This window comes from Trichomonas vaginalis, chromosome IV (assembly GCF_026262505.1).
Source record: "Trichomonas vaginalis G3 chromosome IV, whole genome shotgun sequence".
NCBI classification, from domain to species: domain Eukaryota; phylum Parabasalia; order Trichomonadida; family Trichomonadidae; genus Trichomonas; species Trichomonas vaginalis.
The window spans coordinates 19,633,427-19,657,232 of NC_067206.1; the positions used below are offsets into that span (position 1 = coordinate 19,633,427).

Sequence of the window (23,806 nt, forward strand, 5' to 3'; positions counted from 1 at the left end):
AGGCGAAAGATTTTTTCAATTTAGATTGGGAGAAGACTCAAAATGAAGTCTTTACCTTATACACCAGAAGAACAAGAATCTTAATTTGAAGAAATTGAAGAGGAGAAAACAGACTCCTCGGAAGTCGAAAACAGCGATGTAACATACATCGCTTAAAAACGTTACAAATAAAATTTTTCAATTTTATTCTTATTTGTAAATTTCTTTTTCGAAATGAGATAATCTCGAAGAGTTTTTTTTGAAATCATGACCCTGAATAGAAAGCTGAAGGATGCTATACCAATAGCAAGAGTCTGTATGAGTAGCTTCTATAGTCTGCTACATGTATGAGTCTTTGCTTCCTGTGCGAATGAGTGTTTTTGAAAATACTGAAAACAAAGTCGTTAAAGTCTGAGCCTGAGAGGAAGAAAGAGAGAATCTAATACAACTAGCAAGAGTATATATGAGTATATCGATCATGCGATAGTGTTAGATTTCAAAAATCTTTAAGAGGCGGCTTTTGAAATCACGACCCTAATTAAAAGCTGAAGGATGCTATACCAATAACAAGAGTCTGTATGAGCAGTAGCTTTAGTCTGCTTCAAGTGCGACTCTGTTTTCCTAAACTTTCATTGCCAATCACATATTTTTAAAGGTTTTTATGAAATTTCTGTCCTTAATTTCAATTAAATTTTTTCACTTATTCTTCGTGCCAAATATATTTTTCTGACTTTACAAAAATTGACATATTTCTAATGAGCGCCAACACATCTGCTGTCAAAACTCTTGCCATTCAGAAGCCAGAAGTGATGGAAGAACAGTCATTTATGATGAGGCAATTCTTAATGAAGAACAGCGCCCGAAGCCTGAGATCAGGATTTGGGATCACGAACCTTCAAAGCAAACAGTTCGCAAAATCGATCCCGTCGATACTCCTCCGAACTACTTTCTCGAGGAACTAAAGCTTAAGTTGGCTGAGAAAGTAGAGGAAGCGAAAGGCAAAGAACTCTACACTAGCCATTTTATCTGAGAAATAAGTTAGTTGTAAGTAATAATGGAAGACTTGCAAAAACTGTAGATGACTCTAAAAGAGGAGTTATAGCAGGAATATTAAGTTATAATAGTAGAACAGATAAATATAATGTTAAATATGAAGGTAGTATCCAAACCAACACACTTAGATCCAATGGAAAGAGAATCTTTGAAAGATAAAGAAATTCCAAATAAAATTAAAAAATATTTCTAAAGCGAAATCATAAACTATATAATAGAAATTTAAAAATAATGTATTTATTAATTTTTATAAATTAAAAAAATAATTTTGGAATTCAACACATTTAAATACCTATTTGATGTTGTTGGCACATTTTGCCGCTTTGTAAAGTCAATAAATAGTTATTATTTTAAATTAAAAATATAATAACTAAATATAATATCTATAAATATATTTACAAATAATACTTATTTTAAGTTTAATTTTTTTTGGAAAATTTTAGTTTGTCGTCATGGTCGAACATAAATTTAATGGAGCAAGAACAGGGACAAGAAACATTAGATATTTGGCTATTTGAGAGAGTGAAGAATGCAACAGTTGTATTAGAAGTCTTATATACCGGGTTAAGGGATTTGACACTTTACGTTGTAAAGTGTCAAATTTTAAAAATCATTTTTGAGCAAGATAAGATGCAATTTGAGTAAATTTAAATTCATACCTCCTCCAATTCCTAGCAAAAATGGCTAAAAATTGAGTGCAATGTCAACAATTGCACCCAATTTTTAACTAATTTTGCCTTGCAACTAAGTTATTTGTATAACAAACAGCTTTATTTAAACTAACCTTTTGGATTTAATATTTCACATAAAATACATTATATTGTCAAATTTGACATGTAAAGCTGTCACTTTTTGTAAAGTATCAAATCCGTTACCACATCTACCAATCCACCGTCCTGGTAAGGTGGATGTAGTCCGCACCATTGCCAAGGAAAATCCAGAGCAAGTTTCAGAACAAAAGCGACGCCTGCTCCTCCGCATTGCTTCTTCTGGAACATTCCGCATAATGGCACATTTGGGGCAATTTAGCTAACTGCCGTAAGCTTTGGTTCGGAGAAAATTAAGAATAATTATATCCTTTGAATAAACATTTTAATTTTTTTAAAATATTTTTTAAATAAATTAAAATGGAATATTATAAACCACCATTGGATTTTTGGTAATAAATGTAAGTGCAGGGATATAATTATAAAAGAACTTAGAAAATTACCAGAAGGCTTAACATTTATAGATTTATTCGGAGAGCTCATTTTATATATCTTATTTGATTTAATTAATTTTCCCAAATATTACTATAATATGTAATGACTTCGACAATTATATGGAGAGAATAGAATTAATTCCATTAACAAATAAATTATTAATGAAATTAAAAGAAAAAATAAAAACATGTAAAGATAAAAGAATACCTGTAAAGAAGAAAAATATAGTAAGATAAGTTCTTTCAAAAGCCCACTATATTGACGGGGATACTTATTTGGTTTGTGCATGCATTTATGGCCAATGCAGCGTGCTAACCAGCGTTCCACCATTTCTGCCTTCTCCCGCCTTGTTTGCATATATGCGTAAGTGACGCATTGCCATTAAATATTTTTGAATTTTTTTTAATTTTATTGTGCCGATGCCAGAAGCTGAAGGCTACGGGAATAGCAAAATAAATATTGTACTTAGTACAACGAAAAAACATGATTCCTAACATAAGTATTGCAATTGATGGAAGTTGGGATCACCCTCGTAATGGTGCTCATTGCTTGATGACATCGATAGATATGAAAACAAAAAAGTTGTCGATTATTAGTTGGTTGTTTAACTACGAAGGATCCTCTAATGGAATGAAAACCAATGGTACCAATTGGCTTTATGATTAATTATGTATTTGTAAGTTTTTCAGGCCAAAGTCCTTGCGAGACCGTAAGTATGATCGACTATCATCCCAAATTTAATTTTTCATCAAAATCTTGAAAAAATACCACTGTATCTATTGTCAATACACCTTCATGTGATACAATATTACATATAACCCTAATTCAACTCATCTAGATATCTAGTATATATTGCGTTATTTATTGATGAAAAAATTTTCGGAAAAAATGATATTTTTTTCAAAAAAATCTGAAAAATGATATCTCCCCCAGATAACTGGGTCAGATGAATCATGTGATGATGAAAATTCTCATCCTTAAGAATTCATATCTGATGATTCATCTGACTCTGATTTTATTGGCGATGATATTACATTCTTTCAATTTGTAAGAGGACCTTCACCTAAGCCCATTGATCATGAGCTTGTTAGGCCTGTCCATAAGTTGCATGAGACATACATCAACCCAGATGCCAACAAACAGCATGCATGTCTTGGTATCATAGCAACTTATGAGACAATTCATAATGATATAATATTTGCGAAAACTCATTATGAATCCTTCAAGCTCATGAAGCAAGGAGATCTTAATGTCTCCACAACGAGTGATTGGTTCCAGTCCATTGAGCAGTATAAAGAACTAAACCATATCAGCAAACAACTTCCTGCTGAGCTGGATGATGAGTTGGCAATTTTTCAAAGTTATTAATCTGTCATATAAAATTGCTTTGAAATGCAATTTATACTCGATTTTTTCAGCTTGATCCTCCGATCTCCCATGTTTTTCTTTTACGCCTAATTGTTCTTATCTGATGATTTAAAATGATATCTCAAGCATAAATTGCTTGTTGATGCGTCAAATTTTTGATTTCTAATTGCTTCGAACAATAAACACATTGGTAAAATCCATAGTTCTTCATCAAAATAATTAGCATTATCTAATGAAAATGAAGTTTCCACAGAAAATAAGGAGATCGTAAATTTATCGTTTTGATTTGCATATTTTTGTTGATATAAACAATTTCCTGGATCGCCCCCTTCACATATTTTGTCATAAGACGAAATGCTGAAAGTGAAGTGATGCTGAAACCTTAATATTTCCTCGAAATTTCTACCAAAAATATATTAGACATAAACCAAATATCTTTTTTTATTAAGAATTGTTGAATAATTACTTTAGATCATGGAAAATTAACATCGACCGAAAATGTGACATTAGTGTGGATTTACACGGGAATGGTAACTCTATTCTACAAAATCTATATGTTTTTGGTGAAGATGAGAATATAATATAACCCTAATTTGCTGTGATTGAATGATATCTCCTGGAACGACTATCAGCTTTGTTTACATTTTTGATTATATCTGAAATAATAATTCGAACATCATCTGGGACAAATGAAGCAAAGGCTGAATCTGCCATTTCCTCAATTTGAAATTTTAATTTTTGATTCTCCGCCTGTAGATATATAATTTTCCTATTTTTATTTATAATTTCCATTCACTGCTGTTGTCTTGTTAATTTTTGGAAATAGGATCGCACATGAACAAAGAAATTATATGGATAGTATTAATATTTTGATATGAGTAAAAAAATTGATATTTTTTCACTTGTAACTTTACATATTCTATTTGTATTACTATCCGAGTATTATTTAACATCAAATTCTTTATATATTCATTTAATAATATCAACATATAAGTGCTTTTTCTGTTTAATTGATTTTGATTGAAAATCGTATAATAATTTATACAACATACCAAATATCTATCAATGATAATGTATATTTTATCGAATGAATATATTTTGTGAACGTATACTAATTGTACGTGTACCTTGTCTGTGAATGTTAAGACATAATATGGTGAGTTTAGTGTAGTATTCATCTGTTTTGCTTTTGTTTTGGTATGTTGCGCTTTGATTTACCAAGTTTTATATGTTAGATATCTTGATTTGGCTTTTTCTAACAAATAACACTCGAACATTGTACATATTCGGCATCTGTAATTAGTTTAGAAAGTTTCGATTTTAAAATTTAGATTTTAGTTATTAAATTTTAGTGAATTTAACTAGTTTGAAATAATTTGCATACTGTTTGATCAATTTCTATTCATGATATACTCAGGTCAAATGAGTATAAGGAGTCTTTCATGAAATAGCCTAATTAAAGGGACGAAAATAATTGTGCGTCATAATGGGAATGACATTTCAAAATTTTGGCCATTTTGACATAATTTGAGAGCAAATACTGTATTTTTGTCAAAAAAGTGTTAAAATGGCCGTAATGGTAGCGGTTTGCTGTCAAATGGGATATCCAATCCCACAGCAAAATGGCGTTGTTAAATCTAGAATTACTCTTGATGAAATTCAGTTCAAACTTTTCTTTGCGTCAGAAAATTCTGATATAAATCTGACAAAATGACATTGCCCCAATACAATCGCAACTGATAAGCGTTCGCCGATCATTCGCGAAAGGTAGCAGGTTCAGTTCCAAAGGAATCAAAACAGGAACAAATTCAGAGCTACCCCTGAAGAAAGGGAAAAAATTAATAATATCAGAAATGAAAAGCGTTACGAGTTACATGCGCACAAAGTGGGGATTATACTTTTTCGACGAAGAGATAGGAAGTTCCCGTTCTTAATTTTTTATGAAAAATTTTCCTTATTTATTTTTTATCGGTTATTAAAATAGTGTAATAATCTTTAGTAAACATGGATTTAATAATGAGTTAGCGAGAAAGTTTTTTTAACTTTTTCAAAGAATATCAATGATGTAGCGTGATGGAGATCAGTCTTGAGGATTCTTGCAAATAAACTCATAATTCGAAATTTATATCAATTAAAAAAACATTTCAATCTTACTCAATAATCCTACAAATGTAAAGGCTATGTACGAGATTTATATCTATTAACTTGCAGAGTAAACTTGTAGTTTGAAATTTACATCAAGTAAAAAAGTTTTTTAACTCGAATCTTAGAAGAATCTGTTACTAATGCATTTTTACGAAACATGTTTGTTCCTCCGAATTTTTTTTTCATCTATTACAATTGAATTTTTATGGATTTTGTATGCGTGAAATTATTTGTTTTTAAAAATAGTGAAGATCCCATTATATTATATAAAGATTTTTATTATTATACTCTGAGAAATAATTTAGAGTATTTAGTTAGTATTCTACCTTAGGAATGACTGAAGTTACATATGCTCTAAGCAATTATTGATATTAAATACTGTTCAAGTTTAAATTCGACATCATATTTAATTTTCTTGTTAGGGCAACCATTTGTATATTTTAAAAAATATTACAGTTATTGTTCGATCAAATAATAATAGTTATTCTTTATAGTATTTTTGGTTCTAAATTTGAGAACCGCTCACAAATAAGTTTTTGAATCAAAAATAGAAATAACTCATCATACAATTTGTTTCAAGGTCTCAAATTTAAACATATATAATAATAGTATATTATTAATATATCTGCGCTTTCGGATGGCATCCTTAAATGAAAAAAGCTGCAACAGAACAAACTCAAACAGATTGATATTTTATTTCTACAAATAAAGAGTTTTCGTGAAAAATATCAAAATTTAGAAAATCTTAGTCTAAAGAAAATTATCGAAAATTCCAAAGATTTAGATGATAAAACAAACGAATTTTATATGTCTGATAGAAACGCTTTATCAGAAAAATTCAATATATATTTTCAAAATGTGAACCAGAATTTAAATATTCATTCGAATGAAATCAGATGTTTTCATGCAAAATATTTGTTTGGCATTGATTTGTCAAAGAAGCCTACTTACTATAAAGTCAACAAAGCCTATAGAGCGTTAAAAATTTTGAAACCTCCACTTCATAAAATTCAAAAACTAGTAAGATGCAGATATTGTGCCAAATATATATATTATAATAATTTGGCATATAGACAATCATTACTTAAATCATGAAATTTGGAGTTATCTTTTTGCAATTGTTGATGATTGTTCAAGTTATATCATAGATTTTCAATATATGAATCAGAAAACATCATCAAATACATCAAATGTCATAGCTAGAGCTTTTGCAACAATCCATCAGAACTCCAGGAATATTTTATGAATTACGATAATAAACCACATACATCATTACCTATTAATATGTTTACTGACTGCCACTTTACACCTCAAGATTATTATAATTTCGAGAAAAAATGGGAAATTCATCATAACTGGTTTGGTATATCGATTGGCACGAGCATGATTTTAATGACGTTACAAAAATGCCTAATCAACGCTCAAGATATTTAACAGATTGAATCTTTTTTACAAAAAATTTGAGAAAAATTACTATAACCTTGTTTCCATAAAGAATCAACATCAAGTATATATAAATTTTTCTTCTATTTACAAAAAAGAATTCTAAATGCAATTTGATGTTATAGAAAAACTTGAGATTTTGGTTTGGAATGAGATTAACAATTAAGTGCTGATCTGGAACCAGCGCATCATATAATCCCCTTCCTATAAGAAATTTAAGAAATGTGACAATTGCGAGCATTTTTAGCCATTTTGGCTGGGAATTGGACGGTGTGAGTACTATTGTATGAAATAGTATCTCACACCCTCCAATTCTTCCTATGAAGCCGAGGTACTGATTCTATCTATGTACCTGGCAGACCGTAGTTCCAAGCCAAAATGGCTACAAATATTACAAATACATGTATTAGTAAGTCTTGATGCTAATAAATCTGGCTACATCACAAAAAATTATTTTTAGATTGGCTTATCATTTTACAGCTTTCATCAATAGGAATCTAAATGGGGTGCGCCAAACTCACTACTTTCTCTTAGATTCGCATATTTCACGTCGTAATAAAAAAGCATTAGAGCTTTTTAGAGCACACAATATTGAATTACTCTTTCAGCTCATTGCACTCATGCTATGTGACCATTTAATGCTTTGACTGCCCATAGCTATAAAACAAAAACTGATAGCGTTGTGATAGGACTAAATGATAGAAGTGAAGTGTTTCTCAATATTTCTTTACAAAATTCGATATTTTTGCATGGATTTCAATTGATTGGAATGTATTCTATCTGGTTATCATATAAAATTTATCTTCCTATTGCTAAACCAGATGAAATATGCACTTTTAAATTATTTTTTTTAAAAAAAATCATATTTTCCATATTAATATATTTAAAGGAAGTCTACCAGCTACATAGAGGGAAATAATACTTATGATATAAGTATTTATAATGTAAGAAAACTAAAGTAATTTCATTTATTGAAATCTTGTACTTTCCGCATATTAAATTGTCACTTTTTGTAAAGTATCAAATCCATTAACCTTTGATACTTTGTCATCTTAGCCCGAAAAAATTTTAAAAAGACGATAAAGAAAATTTGGAGTCTAAATTTGAAATATTCGTATAAGTTCTTTCTAACTCATGTTTAGTCTTTTCCTAAAGATAATCCGACGTCAGGAGTTGATATTTAAAATAATAAAATTTAATCTTTGTTCTTTCATTACTTTAAATTTGAGCTAAAGAAATAAACAATGGAGAGAACAAATATCTGAAGCAACAGGTTATACGAGTTATAGACTGTCTTCAGCCCTTAGATAGATCTTTTTCATCCAAATGGGACAATAATATAGTTAGTATGACTAAGTCGTGTACTGAGGCACTGCGCGCCTCCGTACACCACTTAGCGGTTTTGACACTTTACAAAGCCGTTAACGTATATTTTACAACACAAACGACAACACTAACTTAACCTTAAATATTTACAAAGCCGCCAACCACTTCACCTCACTACTGTAAAAAAATAAACGTTCTCACTTACAAAAGTATTGCAACTCCTCCCATTGCTGTGCTTCACATAACAGTTCATATTCTTCTGACTCACTTTCTTCTTCATATAGGTCAAAATCACTGTCAAAATGAATGTTAGTAAGTTTTGACAAAGCTAATGAAACACGTTTACGTTTGTATCGTATGCTTGTATAAACTTTCCATTCTTCATTCCTTCATAAACGCTCAAACTAACTTTACCCTTTCTCCCTCGTATCTGATAGAATGTATTTTCACGAGGAACGAAGAACAAATTCTTGAACTCATGACCGTTGTAGTTTGTTATCTCAATAGTTTTCGTCATTTATATAAAAATAAAATAAAAATAAATAAAAATAATTAAAATAAATGATATCACCACCCTCACACGTATGAAAACATAAGCACAAAAATAAATTTAGGTGAAGTGGTGAGATCTCACCTTTTTTTTCACTCTTTTTTTCACCCTGTTGAATTCATTGCTTTATAACTCTCTTCCTTTCTCCAACTCTTCTAACTTCTTCTTAAGTTCAGCAATGTTGTCCTCATGAAGTTTAATCTTTCTCAAATTCCTTCTTTATCTAATGGTTGCTTTATCTTTCTAAACTGAACTCTACCATCCTTCATAGTATGAATGTAAAAACCTTCTGGAATAGTTCCTGATTTAATGTATTCTACCAAAAACTTTTGTTTCATTGCTTCAGTGACTTTATTTGTCATTTCAATCAAATAAAAATTTTAATATTAAATAAAAATAACGTTATTTTTCAGTAAGGAAACGCAGGAGTTTTACGATTTATTTGAGGAGTAGGTTCTGGTTTAAATGTTGGAGTCGGTTTAGGAGTTGACTTTTGAACAGGAGTTTGTACTTCCATAGGTTCAGGAGTCATTGAAGCGTTGGTTTGCTTGTGAAGGTGTTGGAGTTTGTTTAACTTCAGCTACTTCAGTATTATTTACAACATTTGCTTTATTTCTTTTCAACATCATAACTGCTCCTGCTGTAGCTAGCAAACCTAGTGGGAGACCATATCTTATATAAGGACTTGACCAAATGCTATTTTTGACAGGAGCTGGTGGAACACCTAACCTTGGTGAGACTGCTCTTTGCCATTGTGCAGCTCGTAAGAAATATTCAATAGGTGCTCCATAATCGTTTGGTAAAGTTTGTTTCATAGATGGTGAAGGTTCACGAGAGCTTGATGAAGAACTCATTTATAAGCTTTAAAAATAAACGTTCATCCTTTATTCCTCACTGTCGTCCGTAGCTAAGTTATAGTCATCTAATCTTATTATGGGGATTCCATTAGCACGCACCTGAATGGCAAAAGCAACAATCCCTCATAAATCCAATAAGTGGCTTTGGTACATTTTCAGTTGCTAGTTCAATAGGTCCTTTAACAGACAATTTGTATGTTATTGGAGCAGTAGATGTTTGACCTTGCTGGAAGCAAAAGTCCACTTCTGTTGGAAAACCACATAAGAAATGTGTGTTGTCATAGCTATCCCATTTATGTTCCACACTACCATCATCCACCAATGACCTCATAACATCTTCATTAAATCCTATCATATCATTGTTTGTATTGCAGGCGTTCGCAACCATTTCATAAAATACAGGTCCATATGATTTTTCAGGTTCTGCAGGCATATTTCCATAAGCTCCCATGGAAAGCTGAAGATATTTAAACTTAGGGTTCTCAAAATTAACATAATAGTTGTCTTTCTTTCTAAATAGTGCCCAAATACTTTTAACATTAATAGGCGTATAAGCTGCTGTAAATGTTGCACTTGAACTATCTGTATTCTTTGAGAATGAACCGTCCATAGGAATCCAATCCATAACTTTAACAGGAAAACATAAAGCCTCGTTTGTATAATGTTCTACAAGTTCTGTATAAATGTTAGGGTCTAAAGAGAATGACTTTGGATGAATGAAACATTCATTAAAATCCATCTTTGTTCGAAATAGTTGCTGGGTTACAGTTGTAATAGTAACTGTTCCACTAGCTTCTACTGCCTTCGTTATCATAGTGAATGGTTCATTCCATGGAACAAATTTATTTGTCGGTGGATTTGAATCTGAAGCAAATGCAACTTTAAGAGTTGGATTGAAAGCAATGATATCATTTACAGATATAGATGTGCATTGTAAGGCGTCGCTACTGAACTTTACTTTAAGCTGAATGTTTCCTGCAAAAGCTGGAATAAATCGAATAGCTTCTAATGGAAGGAATCTTCTAACAGGAATTCTTAAACGAAGCTTAAAATCAAATGATTTTCCTGCTGTAATTGGACCACTAACAATTTGTCCTGTTCTGCATGTTCCCGAATGACTCCATACATCTTCATGTCGAGTCTTTGAGAAAACATCTACTTTCTTTATTTGTTCGGTAGTTTGTGAGTTTGAAGTTATATATGCTTCTTCTCTTGCGTTGTCTTGAGAATATACGATACGACCATTTGCAAGGATTTGATATCCAGCAACTGCATAGAAAGCGTCATCGAAACCAATCCAAAATCCTGGTGGGTTTGTTTTATTGGAACCTGAACCAATTTCTTTATCTACAATAAATTGACCTTCCATTTTATACGTAATGAATGTATTGTAAAGGTCCAACATATTTTCACCAGGAGGTGAGAGATTGAATGTTACCCATGTGTTATCTTTAGCAGTTCCAGGTTGTGATGGAATCTTTGCGTCAGAATATTTTCTATTAGTGTCACCAATTTGAACTGCATTGTCTATGATATCGAAATATGAGCGAATCTGATGAATATGCTCTGCTGGAGTAAATTCGTTTAGCTGTTCGTTCTGCATGTATTTACTTCAGATAAAAATATCTATTTACTTCATTATTCTCACTCTTCTTCTTGGCATTCGTGGTGGAAGTTGTTTCTTGACATTTTCAATGAACTGTACATTCTCTTTGTCTCAACTTCTTTCACTGGTGGGTCAGGGTTCTTTGACTCGGTTTGTTTTTCAATGAAATTCACGAACTTTGCAATAAGCTCTTGGTTCGTTATTGAAAGAACATCTGGCTTTTTTTCTTCTGGTTCTATTGACTTTTCAGTTTGAATAGAAGGCTTAACATGGGCTTCGTGGGCTTCGCCCTCGGTGCCATGCACCTTAATGTTGTCGCTTTCTGCATTCGCTAATGGAACCTTTCTTTTTCTTACGTATATTTTACCATCTTTACTCTGACTTACGTAATAGAAAGGATGTTGTATTCCTCTTGCGTCATTTAATATAATAGACTCTCGCTCTGATTTTGACAAGCTCATTTTACATCGGTTAAAGTTTTAATTTTGTTTTTTATCTGCAGTCAAATGACTCAGACAAGCCCTACGAACAAGACCCAAGGGGTCATAGATGTTGAAGCATTGAAGAAAGAAATTCGCGAGCAAATTTTATCCGAACTAAAGGAACAAAAACAAGAACAAAAGCCAGAGAGACCAAAGAGAAAACTTAGTGAAAAACAACTTGCTGCATTAGCTGCTGGAAGACAAAAGAACCCAAGACTACTGGCGAAAAAAGCTAGAGAAGAAGCTGAAGCAAAAGCTAAAGAAGCTGAAGCAAAGAAAGAGTAAATGGCTTATTTTTATCCGAATTAAATGTATAGACAAATACCTTTATCTGTTGCGTTCAGTAGTGAAAACCCTGACGTCAAAATAAAGGGGAACAGAGTAACGTTTAAGTTTCCAACAGACTGGATTGTGAACATAAATGAAGAGAAGTACATTGGCATAACAAATATGTATATAACACGTGCTTTCAGAAAGGTTGACTTTATACTTCAAGTCGAGATAGAAAATGACGAACAGTCTTTAAGCGCCCAAAACATTCACATATACAAATACTTTGAAGACGATACAACATTGCTACAATGTATGATTTCATTTAATGAGATGTTCGAGAAAAAGTTTAACATTGAAGTACAAACTTTACAGCCTTTACGTGAGTTTCTTGCACAACTGAAAGAAGAAGGTAGTCAGCCACAACTTATAGACTTTCATTATGAATTTAATGAAAGTGAAGATGGAACTCATGACTGTCAGTTTGTTATATATTCACCATTCAATGAAGTCGCTAAAGAGAAAGAAACTCCATTACGTATAAGATTTCAAATCTCTGAACCAAGTGATGATTTCAAAAATGTTTTCAATTATGATGCAATGCTTCCGAGGAAAAATGAATTTTCAAAGATTGTAACACCTGGCATTTGGGATAGAAAGCAAGCTATATTATATTCAAACTTAAGTAAGGGAGTTGAAAATGAGTTCATTGGTCATACAAGAACTACACCACTTCCTAACCCTAAATACTATAAATTAACTGGCTTCAATCGTGAGTTTTGGATAGACATGTTCTCCACTCATGACCATAACTGCCCAGTGTTCTTACCTCCAGACCATAAGGACTGTCTCTACATTGAAGCACAACTCTTAAACTCTACCATCGCAGTATTGTAAATGACCACATGGGCTTCGCCCTTGCCGCTAGCGGCTTATTTTTATCACGAATGACCTCATTGCTGACAAAAATAAATGACCTCATTATTTTTCTCATTCATGACCTAGAATAAGCTTTCTTATGAGAAGTTATTGATAGAAAAGTTAAACTTCTCTTCAAATGCAGGTGTAGCAGACTTACATAAGTCGAATGCAATCTCTTGACCGTCATAAAGTGCTTTATATAACTTCATAACACTGAACTCAGAGTCTTTGTCAAATTTTCCTTGCGGAACCATTAAACCTTTATCTTCATCATAGAAACACTGAACAGAGTCAGGAAACATTTCATTAGCGGTTAAAGCAATAACATCTTGCTTCACGCCTTTCATTCTGCAGTGAAATGCAACTTCATTTAAATCATTCGTGAGTAAGTCTATGTAAGTCTTCTTTCCACAAAATATTGACTTGTATGCTAAACTTTGTTTTCCAGGTGTGATTTCTGCAAAGTCGCTATGAAATTGACCAAGGTTTTTACCAATGAGAACTCTTCCATAACGTTTCTCAAACTCTTCAGCTAAACGAGGGATATCTTCATTGTAGAGATGCATACTGTCCGTATCGCTATAAAAGATGTCCATTCCTAAGTCCTCAGCAGTACAGAATACTTCACACATTATTCTCTTCGACATAGACAGAATGTTAACACCAAGTGGACAGAAGTTAAAGTGTCTGCAAATGCTTTTCGTTAGCTTGAAAAATAGTTTTATCTGAACCATCCAAACCTTCGAACTTCACTATATGGTTGTAGTTTCTGATGGCATATCTTATAGCATCTTTGTCATTTACTATGGTTATTTTTGACTCAATAGGAGATAGAATAGTTTTGCCATAAATACTGTTCAGAATGAGCTTTATATTTTCTTGCAAAGGATTTCCTTCTTTCTTATACTTTAACCTTAACTCAAACAACTTCTTTACTTCATCTCTTATTCTAATATCTCTGTTTCCATCGTAATAGTATCCTTGCAACACTTCACATTTGACACCTTGATATTTTATGAGGTCTTGTAATGTTATATGGTCAACAAACATTAAACAGCAAGTGTTTGAACTTCTGGGAACGTTAAGTTCTGGATTTAGTTCAGGGTCACAAACTATTAAAGGAAAGTGTCTATGTATTCCAATCTCTGTTATCTTAATGAGAACAAAGAAGCCAGACATAAACTTTTCACCAATGGGTTCCTTTTGGTCGTCATCGAATAAATGTCTCATGAGATACTCTGTGCTTAACATTTCTTTCTTCAATACTTTCGGTATACCTTCTAAAGTATAAAGTCTTGCTATAGCTGATGGATATAATGAAACAGCGTCGAAATCAGCAATGAGTTTCTTTTCGCTCTTTTGTTTAATGTTATCTGACAGCATACATCTTCCACCTTGAATACAGCGTGAAATAAATTCTCTTGGTTTATTTGAGAGGTCATATAAATTTCCATTCGGGAAGTACACTCTGTTCTCAAATAATTTGTTAGCAATTGAACAAATACTAACGTAGTCATAAACGTTTAAATCAAATTCCTTCAATATGTCATTGCGGAACTTAACAAAACCTTCTCTTAAAATTCTTACATCTTGTTTGCAATAAAATGTGCTATACTTTTCTAAGTCGAAGTGGTTTTCATCTATTCTGCAACCTTTGATGGAATCTATGTTTTTCATGAATGTATCTGCATCCCGGATAAACTTACATGCTTCAGAAATGACACCAGTTCTGTTGTCATTTGCTAACAAAACACTGCTGTAGTAGTTATATGGAAATACTTCTTTCGGTCCTGTTTGTAATTTAAACATAGCAGGAAATAGTTTAAGCTTCTTATTTATAACACTGTAAGAGTCTTTTATAATAATAGCCCTTCCTTTATATAAACCAGTTATTTGCATTGTTCGTGAACCTTTAATGATGGGAGTTCCTTTCACTTCTGTCATGTGTCTTAAGATGAAGTTTATGTCATAACTGAGGTTATGGAAATATATTAAACTCTTGTCAGGAAGTCGTTCCAAAAATTCTGTTGCACAGTTCTGACCCCAAATGCTTTCACTCACTGAACCATCTTCACTGTCGTAACATATGTTAAAAGCTTTATGAAAGCCATCGGTACTGCACTCAAAGTCAGCAAAGAAAACGTGCTCAGGAATGAACTTGCACTTATTTTTATTTACTTCTTTTGACTCGGCTTTCTTCTTCAGTTGTACACAATACTTTGGAGCATATGACAAGTCTTTAAATGGTGCAAGGTTCTGTTTATATAAGTCAGTAGTATATGTGAAAAGTTCTCCATAAGAAATAGGTTCGAAATATTTGCACTCCCACAATGTTTTCATAACATCCCATAACGGTGTTGTTCTATCATAACGAACTACATATTTATCTTCTCTCTTTGTATAAATCTTCATTTGTTTCTCAATGTTCATTCCACCACAAGCTTTGAGAATTTCTTTGTAATTTCTGACGAAATATGTTGTCATTGGTAATCTTTCATTTAGCATGTAGTGGTCTTCAACAAGAAGTAAGTCAATAGTTCTAACAGTTTCACATTCTTTTGGTATGTATCTCTTTATTTCATTATGTCTTGAGTCATTGAAATAACCAATGGTAACATTAAATGCTATACCTGTTGCGTCAGAAATTTCTTGTACTTTACTTTGAGGAAAGTCTCTAACACGAATGACTTCTCTCATGTGGTCAATAGTCTCTCCATCTACTCCAGCCTGAATGCAAGCATAAACGAAACAATTGTCTTCTGTCATAAGTGCTGCAGTTCTTTTGTTCAATTCATTGAAGATTTGGTAGCGTTCAAGATTTATAGGTAATGTGCAAAGATACTTCCAGAACTGACCGCTTCTCTTCTTATAAAACTTCTTTTCACCATTATCTTTCCAAAAGCTTTCTATAAGTGCTGGGTTTCCTGTTTGCTTAAGAGCTTCCAAAATGGCTTTCTGGTCATTTGTCAGTGTGCTTTCATCTCTATATGGTCTCTTTTTTGGTTTGCCTTTCTTTACATCTGACATCGTTAAGCCTTCATATTCTGTTAAATCATACATCTTTATTTCAGTAAGATTCTTTATGTTTGTCAAGAAGAAGTCATAGTGCATTTCAACAATACCTGCAGCATTTGCTTCTATCTCTGATATAAAGTTCTCCTTCAAGAGCTGATGTAGTAATGTTCCAATATTATTGAGGTTTAACGTAGAACATTCATACTTTCCACCAAGTTTATAACATACCATCCATCTCTGTTGTGAGTTTATTTTAATTTTCTCTAAGAGTCTCATGAAAACCTTACCGAAATGTTTGTGTAAGTAGTCTCTGTTTGGTTCATCTAAAGCTTCAATGTTAAAGTCAATGAGTCTATTGCCTGACTTCACATTTCTCTTCCTATTCTCTTCATCTTTCTTTAACCATCTCTCACCTTCTTTTGGTTTGTCGTCAATGGAACGAATGACATCGTTAGCTTTGCGAACTTGTTCTATAGCGCTCTTAAACATCTCTCTTCTCTGTTGTTTCAGTGTGTCGTCTCTTCTTCTTGTTTCACCAACGTTTGCATTTGTTATGTCAAACATTTCTCTTCTTACTTCATGAGGTACTGAACGTCTATGATATAAGTCAATAGCAACGTCATTTAAAGGAAATGCTCTTGCATGGACTTCGTCCTCGCCGCGTTGCGCTTTATGAACTCATGAATTCTATCATAACTTATTGCACCATTATAGTCTTTAATGAAGTCAGCGAGTGCTTTTTTGTTTGTTGCGTAATGTTTTGCTACTTCTATGTTAGCTTCTGTAAGAAGTTGTTTTATTTCCGAGTGTTCTAACTTAGACAACTTCCGATACATCTTAGTAGGAAATAAAAAAATATTTTTTGAAAAAATTAGATTAGATTTTTTAAAGTTATTTTTCAAAATAATTTAATATTTTTATTTTAATGAAACACATGCAAGATTGCAAGTTCTTTTCATACAATGCTCTCGCTACTGCCATCAAGAATGAGTTCAATAATGCTTCAAATGTTAATGTTATCTTTAACAAGAAGTTTGTGAAAGAATCTAAGTTTGGTCAGTATGTCAGACCATTAGCTATCGTCATTGACCGCAAACGTTATACTTCACAAGAGTTAGCAGTAGTTTTTGAAACAAAAGAGTTTCTTCGTGAATGTCAAAGATACTCATTATACTGTCATAAAGAACTCTAACGTTGACTTCTTCAGTATTGCTTTAAATCTTTCCGAACAGAAAGAATATAAGAAGGGTGAAACATCTGTGAAATATTATCCTTCATCTCTGAAGACAATAACGAACAAAGATGTTATACAAAAATTCTTACCAAAGGTTGAAGAAGCTTCTATTGACATTGACGAAGGAAGTGAAATGGTTGAAGAAATAGACCCTGAAGCTATTTAAGCAAAAATATATTTTTGAAGAACTGAAGGTGTCACTACGTCACCATGTCACCAGGTTAATTAACTTCTTTTAAAAAGTGTGACAACATGACATTTTGACAACAGGTACGAAAGAGCGAACAGCATGATGCTTCGTTAATGTTATTGTTAATGCTTACAGTGTCGAACATAATTGACGTAGGATTCATGACTTCTTCGTAAATGGGTGTAAATATAGCACAAAAATATATTTTAGGTGAAGAGGTGAGATCTCACCCGTTTTTTCACCTCTTTTTCACCTCATTCTCTCTTCATTAATGTTGTCGTGACTTCATCGTTAATGTTGTCGTGACTTCATTCTTCCTCTTTGAAGTTGTCGAAATATTCTGTTATTTTTTCCTTTAGTAATGGTAAGTTAGGGTTGTTAGATTCCCGACGATAGGTGTCTTGGAAGATTTGCCTGGTGTCATCATAGTGTCTTTAAATCAAAAATTTTATTTTGGAGTTAGTTTTATTGATTTTTCAATAAAAAACATTTCTAAAACAAGAAAATAAAACGATAAAATATTTATATTTTATATAAGGATCTTATATATTTAAAATAAATATCATTTTATTTTTTTCATTGGTGTCTGTCAAACCATAATACACTATTCAAAAATTCAATGTGTCTTGCGGTTTCAAAAGACACCTTCAAATTGAACGATAGCACAGACACTATTGAATTTTACCCATTGTATTTAGTTTTTACCCTTTTTATTTTTAAGAATTAATGACTGAAACAGCCGTTTTGCTATGACCTCAATCACTTTTATTTATTATTTTAAATATTATTTAATTTTATTATTTGAATAGGCCAACTTATATTTGAGAAGCTCAATTTGAGACCACTTAATACATTGAAATATCATAAATATTGAAATATTAAAAAGTGTATTTCAAAATATTGAAATTATAAAAATTTATAATACTGAAATTGAGACAAATTAATAAATTCAATGTGTTTTTTTTGAAATAACTCTCAAATATTATTTTTTTGTTTATTTAATGATGAATAAATATGATTGCTTTAGTCAATCTTAAAAACTAATTTAAGTTTAAAATAATGAAAGGATAATTTGATCGTTTTTTAAAATACAATTATTTTTGATGATTTGCAAGAATCTTTGAAAAGAATATAATATAGGTTCTATTTTTGTAAAATTTATCCAAATCATGTATTACATAAATTACGATTAAAACGATGAAAGAACCAAAAAGTGTGTTTTGTGTTTTGTTGTTGCGTGTTGGATGCGGGATCCTGTTATTTCCGAAATCGACAAAAAATTTGGAAATTTAATTTCCGAAATCGAAATTATATTAATGTTTTTAATATTCTTATATCAAAAGGATTAAAGTTCATTAAGAGAAAAACAATTCTTCTTCTTCAATCTATTGGCGCATTTATTTATACACGCCAATAAGGAAGGGAAAATTATAAGACACCATGGTGTCTTCAAAACGCTAATTTTTGATATTTTTGACAACCCTATGGTAAGTCTTCTTTGAATGTAAGTATTGTGCAACCTTTGATGTCATAGTGTGTTTGAGGAAGAGTATTTTTGACAATTTCCTTTATTTGTTCATTCGGAGTCATTGAAATCGGTAAGTTTTCACAATAGAACCAGTTTCTGTCAGATTTATATATTTTAGCGAGGTCATAAAAGCTCTTGTTGTTTCTTCTGACTAAATGTAACATAACCATATCTCTATCTTCTTCTTTCTCCATCTCTTCAGTGTAAATCATATACTTATAGCTCTTCTCCTTTCCTATTGGTACTGAACGTGGTATTCTTTTCTGTATGCTTTTGGCTTTGGATTCAATGACTTCATCTTTTGCTTGAAGTTTCTTTTCCATCTCTCCACGTTCTGCTTTATATAGTTCATCTAACATCATGAAAATATAACAAGCATAACGAGGTGAAGCCCACATTGCTACAGCGTTTACTAAAAGTCTATGAACATAATAACCTTTCAAACCAGGAGCCAAATTCTTGCGATTTTCGTACGGAATCTCTTCTCTCGGTTTTCCGAGTGAAGCAATCATATGAGGAAATTCTTCTAAAAGTTCTTTTGTCTGTTGGTTTTCAAACCAATGATATGCTTGCTTTGTAGAACGAAGAGCGTTCATTATACTTTGCATTTGGTACATGTCATCTTTGACCGAACGAATGAGTCTCAATTGTTTGTTATACTGTATGTACTCGTATTCTTCATTTATGGCTTCATGAACGATAGCAGTTGTTGTGTTCTCTGATGTTGACATTACTGTCTTTACATACAAGATAAAAATTTTTGTTAGAAAAAAATTAGCGTTATTTTCTGACTTTCACAAAAGACCAAAAATAAACGCTTTACATGTATTTTTCAGCAACTTCGTCAAATAATTTTATAGCTTTATCTATCTCATCTACTTCAAACGTTTCTTTACCTTTCGTGGGAGCACCATACATTTTCTCAAAAACTTCAAGCAGTTCTGTTTCAGCAGCTCTCATATCATTAGCAAACACAACCTTGACTCTATTGACTGTACTGTCATATCTTTGAGTTATATTATATGTCCTTCCTATCTTATATCTTTTTGTGTTGAAGTCCTTCGGTTTCTGAACGATATAAAGTAAGCCTTCACTGCAACGTTCTGAGTCGAATGAACCATATGTTATGAAGTTATATCCAACAACTGGGTCTAACCATAACAAAACTATTGGTATAAGACTTTTGTCTATAAGATATGCTCTTGTTCCATGAAATGCTACTGATATCATAAGCTCAGGATTTCTTGTCAAAATTTTCTGAGTTGAAGCATTTCTAACCCAGTCGTTTGTTTTCTTTCCAGATGGAGATATAATGTCTGACAAAGAATATTTGTTGTATTTCTTTGAGTATCTTACGTTTAAATCACCAATTCTAACCACTTTGGTGTCATTGTCTATCTTTCTAACTGTTTCAAACTCAAAGTTTGACATTACTGTCTTTACATACAAAATAAAAATTTTTCTTAGAAAAAATTAGCGTTATTTTTCTAACTAATGAAATTCATGAAATTTGGTCATTTTTCAGCAAAAATAATGTTTAGGTGAAGAGGTGAGATCTCACCTGTTTTTTCACCTGTTTTTTCACCTCTTTTTTCACAAGCGTTTTACATGAATTGTACGATGTATATTTGAAATCCTAAACAATTTCGTAGCTTCAATTTCTTCTTTTAGTATATCGAATGTTTTAATTGTGCCGAAAGTCTCTTTATATTTCTTCTTGACGTCAGACAGAAGGAAATCTTCTGCTGTTGGATAGTTTTTATTAAGAAATGTCAACATATCCATTTTATCTTCTGCTGGCTTTTCTGCTTCTTTCTTTAAGTCTGCATAGTCGTTTCGCATTCTTTCTATCTCTTTGACTGAGTAGTTATATTTTCTTATTGCTGCTTTACATTTTGAACATTGCGGCATCGTTTTTGCGTTATACATTGAAACATTACCAGCTAAAACAACTAAAGCGTCAATTGCTCTCTTCATCTCAAACATAGCGGGTCTTATTTGTTCGTTCCATACTTTGTCTCTTCTATCTTTATCTCTTATTTCCCAAACACATTCAGCAACTAACGAAACAAAGTTATCGTATGTCTTAAACTCCACCGATTTATATATGTCAGAAATATTTTTATAAACCATGTCGCAATCTTTGTCCATAACTTTATGGTTGCAATGAAAACCAAGGAATTCATAATTTACTTTACGTATGAATTTCTTTATTTCTACTGAGTCAGTTGCTTTGACTTCAATTTCGTCGAATTCAGGAATAGTTAGTTTTTGCTGCTGAACTTCAGGTAGTTTAGGCAAATGGTCAATAATATCCTGCATGTCATAAAGATACTGTTCATTTGTTTCATCTTTCGCACTACAGTCTAAATTACTTGTTAAAAGTTCTTGCTTTATCTTCTGGATTTCTGTTTCAAAAGTATATGAAGAAGGAATAAAGTTTTTCATCTCTATCAACATTGACGTAGGATTCATGACTAACGAGTTTGGTGCTGTAGTTTGAATTGTTGTTGTACCGATTGTTGAAATCATATCTTTTATACAAAATAAAAAAATAAATAAAAATAAAACTAACTTTATTTTTTCTATCTTAAGGAAATTCATGAAAATTCGTGAGGGTGAAAAAACAGGTGAGATCTCACCTCTTCACCTAAACATTATTTTTGTCTGATTTACATCTAATGAAAAAGTTTAGAAGAATAAGAAAATTCTTTCTGGCATATTTTTGTCTTTCCAGTACTCCCGCTCTAATGGTCCCAGATGTGTTGACTTTGACTCTCTCAAGTTCTTAGATGGTATAACATCTTCAACGCCTCCTTCATATCTTACTTTATAAGTGTCATCGTTTATGTTGTAGCCAAGTATTTCAATAACCACTCCTCGCTTTGCTTCGTCAATGGTTTCAGCAAGTTTGCCATTACTACTTTCGACTAATTTATGTCGAGGGTAAAACGCAATAGAGTCGTCAGCAGCTTTTATAAGATATCCATTACCTTGCGTAGAGTCTACGATATAATAGTTTCTACTTAACCTTAAACGTTTCTTTGTCAACGGTTTGTCGTCAAGAACTACACGAACTTTTGTACCAGGAATGAGGGTAAATTGTGTTGAATTTCTGATATTTTGTGTTTGGCTTCGTTTCTTTTGTATATACTTTTCTTCTTGTTGTTGTGTCATTGAATTTGGTGTATGTCCTGTTGTAGAATGTGTTGAGGAATTATATACTTCGAGAAAATGTTTCATTGTTTCTTCGGTAAAGTCTCGCTCTGGTTTAAATCTCTGAGCGTTCTTATGAAGCGGTTTATGATGCCGAGTATGTTATGGTTATGGTCTTCAGTAGTGTAGTGAGTTATGTTATGCTTAATGAGAAAATCTGTGATTTCATTGCTGAGGTATGCACTGTCTTGGTCTGATGTTAAAGTACTTGGGCTATGTTCTGCTACAAACTTTTGTAAAACTCTTAACACTTCACGAGTTCCTTTATTTTTCATTGGATATGCATATGCTTTGCGAGTGTTAACATTAATGAAGATGAGGAATGGGTTATGTCCTCCTTTTCTGCTTTGAATGAGAGTGTCAAATTGGTATGCGTCAGGAGTGTTGGAGTAAATTGGTAAAAAGTAGTCGTAAGGGTTTATTTTTGTTTGATGTACAACATTTTTGTCAAAGAACCTTTTCACTTCAGCTCTGTTAGTAAATCCCCAACTCTTTGCAGCTTCATTGAACTTCTTAAATGACCTCCATGGATGTTGTTCGAATACTTCTTTCAAGCTCATTTATGTAAAGTTAAAGATTTTATTCAAGGCTCAAGCGCGTTCATTGAACGCGGTACCATGCGAATATAGTCACAAATGGTGGCATATAATCTGCACCCGAGCCTGTTGGATTTGTTGTGAAAGTGTGTGAATGATTTCCTGTGGTTTCACAGAAAATACCTGCGCTTGAATCTACTGGGTCACTTGAAATATCATATCTATTCATTCCCTGTCTATCCGAACCTGCTGCAAGATTTGTATAACCTCTTTTTGTTATTGAATGTGAATGATTACCTGTTGTGTTTGTAGTTCCGGTATGAGTGTGCGGTGGAAGGTTTGCTTCTTTAATTTTCTTTGAACCTCCTGTTTGCTTTGAATATCTAGCACAGTATAAGAATTTATCTACAATCTGCTTCCATGTACCAAAACCTAAAACATTTGCTGGATTTGTTGAGTTCATTGATGTATAAATAGAACCAACGGGATATAATGTTTGAAGTATTTCAGTCTTTAATGTTTGAAGCTCTGTTTTGTCTGCTTTCTTATCTAACATTGCTGGTAGTTCATATGCTTCAAAGTTTCTGACATGACCTTCGATATTCATACATTTGTTATTTAAGGAGTTTAGTGTATCTTTTACGCTTGTACTCGGATTCTCTAAAGGTGCACTTGAACCAAGGGTATAGTTCAATATTATGTCGTCTGCTCTAACAGTAGTGAAGGATTTATGTGTATGGTTCTTGTCAGCTTTACTGTCTAATGTAGCTTGAAGTTCATTTATATCGGAGATATTGTGTTTATGAGATTTCAAAACTTTGTTCGTTGCGTCAAGTTCATCTTTGTCAGCTTTACTTTTAATATAGGGTGTCCAAAGGTGCGTTT

The 23,806-nt window shown here is 32.3% G+C and overlaps 9 protein-coding genes and 6 pseudogenes across 15 annotated transcripts, besides 7 other annotated features; 4 read left to right on the forward strand and 11 right to left on the reverse strand.

The window, feature by feature from the left end:
* Positions 1–734: 734 nt before the first annotated feature.
* TVAGG3_0129780 (uncharacterized protein) lies at positions 735–941 on the forward strand (the record flags this gene model as incomplete). Its single annotated transcript, XM_001310655.1, has 1 exon — positions 735–941. One exon carries the CDS (start codon positions 735–737, stop codon positions 939–941), a length of 207 nt encoding a protein of 68 aa, XP_001310656.1.
* Positions 942–999: 58 nt separating this feature from the next.
* Positions 1,000–1,225: a mobile genetic element.
* A 3,836-nt stretch (positions 1,226–5,061) lies between these two features.
* Positions 5,062–5,131: a mobile genetic element.
* Positions 5,062–5,131: a terminal%2Cinverted (terminal inverted repeat of MuDRx-2_TV_TvPhantom-3 transposon ID:TVAGG3_0129800).
* A 3,420-nt stretch (positions 5,132–8,551) lies between these two features.
* Positions 8,552–9,209: a terminal%2Cinverted (terminal inverted repeat of Maverick-1B transposon ID:TVAGG3_0129810).
* Positions 8,552–23,806: part of a mobile genetic element that runs on past the window's edge.
* On the reverse strand, positions 9,476–9,920 carry TVAGG3_0129820 (annotated as a pseudogene). The gene has a single exon. A coding segment is annotated over exon 1 (445 nt).
* Positions 10,233–11,292, reverse strand: TVAGG3_0129830 (uncharacterized protein; the record flags this gene model as incomplete). The annotated part of the gene is made up of 1 exon (XM_051223891.1): positions 10,233–11,292. A coding segment is annotated over one exon (1,060 nt), but the record flags the coding sequence as incomplete, so codon positions are not given.
* Positions 11,557–11,990, reverse strand: TVAGG3_0129840 (annotated as a pseudogene). Its single transcript has one exon. A coding segment is annotated over exon 1 (434 nt).
* Positions 12,036–12,296, forward strand: TVAGG3_0129850 (uncharacterized protein; the record flags this gene model as incomplete). Its single annotated transcript, XM_051223892.1, has 1 exon — positions 12,036–12,296. The coding sequence occupies one exon, from the start codon at positions 12,036–12,038 to the stop codon at positions 12,294–12,296; it is 261 nt and encodes an 86-aa protein (XP_051108878.1).
* Positions 12,321–13,178, forward strand: TVAGG3_0129860 (uncharacterized protein; the record flags this gene model as incomplete). The annotated part of the gene is made up of 1 exon (XM_051223893.1): positions 12,321–13,178. The coding sequence occupies one exon, from the start codon at positions 12,321–12,323 to the stop codon at positions 13,176–13,178; it is 858 nt and encodes a 285-aa protein (XP_051108879.1).
* Positions 13,594–14,585, reverse strand: TVAGG3_0129870 (annotated as a pseudogene). Its single transcript has one exon. A coding segment is annotated over exon 1 (992 nt).
* On the reverse strand, positions 15,245–16,229 carry TVAGG3_0129880 (organellar and viral DNA polymerase type B; the record flags this gene model as incomplete). Its single annotated transcript, XM_051223894.1, has 1 exon — positions 15,245–16,229. A coding segment is annotated over one exon (985 nt), but the record flags the coding sequence as incomplete, so codon positions are not given.
* TVAGG3_0129890 lies at positions 17,184–17,617 on the forward strand (annotated as a pseudogene). The gene has a single exon. A coding segment is annotated over exon 1 (434 nt).
* TVAGG3_0129900 (KilA, N-terminal/APSES-type HTH, DNA-binding family) lies at positions 19,124–19,900 on the reverse strand (the record flags this gene model as incomplete). The annotated part of the gene is made up of 1 exon (XM_051223895.1): positions 19,124–19,900. The coding sequence occupies one exon, from the start codon at positions 19,898–19,900 to the stop codon at positions 19,124–19,126; it is 777 nt and encodes a 258-aa protein (XP_051108881.1).
* On the reverse strand, positions 19,989–20,600 carry TVAGG3_0129910 (organellar and viral DNA polymerase type B; the record flags this gene model as incomplete). Its single annotated transcript, XM_051223896.1, has 1 exon — positions 19,989–20,600. One exon carries the CDS (start codon positions 20,598–20,600, stop codon positions 19,989–19,991), a length of 612 nt encoding a protein of 203 aa, XP_051108882.1.
* On the reverse strand, positions 20,766–20,947 carry TVAGG3_0129920 (annotated as a pseudogene). Its single transcript has one exon. A coding segment is annotated over exon 1 (182 nt).
* Positions 21,082–21,701, reverse strand: TVAGG3_0129930 (organellar and viral DNA polymerase type B; the record flags this gene model as incomplete). The annotated part of the gene is made up of 1 exon (XM_051223897.1): positions 21,082–21,701. A coding segment is annotated over one exon (620 nt), but the record flags the coding sequence as incomplete, so codon positions are not given.
* On the reverse strand, positions 21,946–22,660 carry TVAGG3_0129940 (annotated as a pseudogene). The gene has a single exon. A coding segment is annotated over exon 1 (715 nt).
* On the reverse strand, positions 22,986–23,528 carry TVAGG3_0129950 (phage tail repeat-like family; the record flags this gene model as incomplete). The annotated part of the gene is made up of 1 exon (XM_051223898.1): positions 22,986–23,528. One exon carries the CDS (start codon positions 23,526–23,528, stop codon positions 22,986–22,988), a length of 543 nt encoding a protein of 180 aa, XP_051108884.1.
* Positions 23,785–23,806: part of a mobile genetic element that runs on past the window's edge.
* Positions 23,785–23,806: part of a terminal%2Cinverted (terminal inverted repeat of Mariner transposon ID:TVAGG3_0129960) that runs on past the window's edge.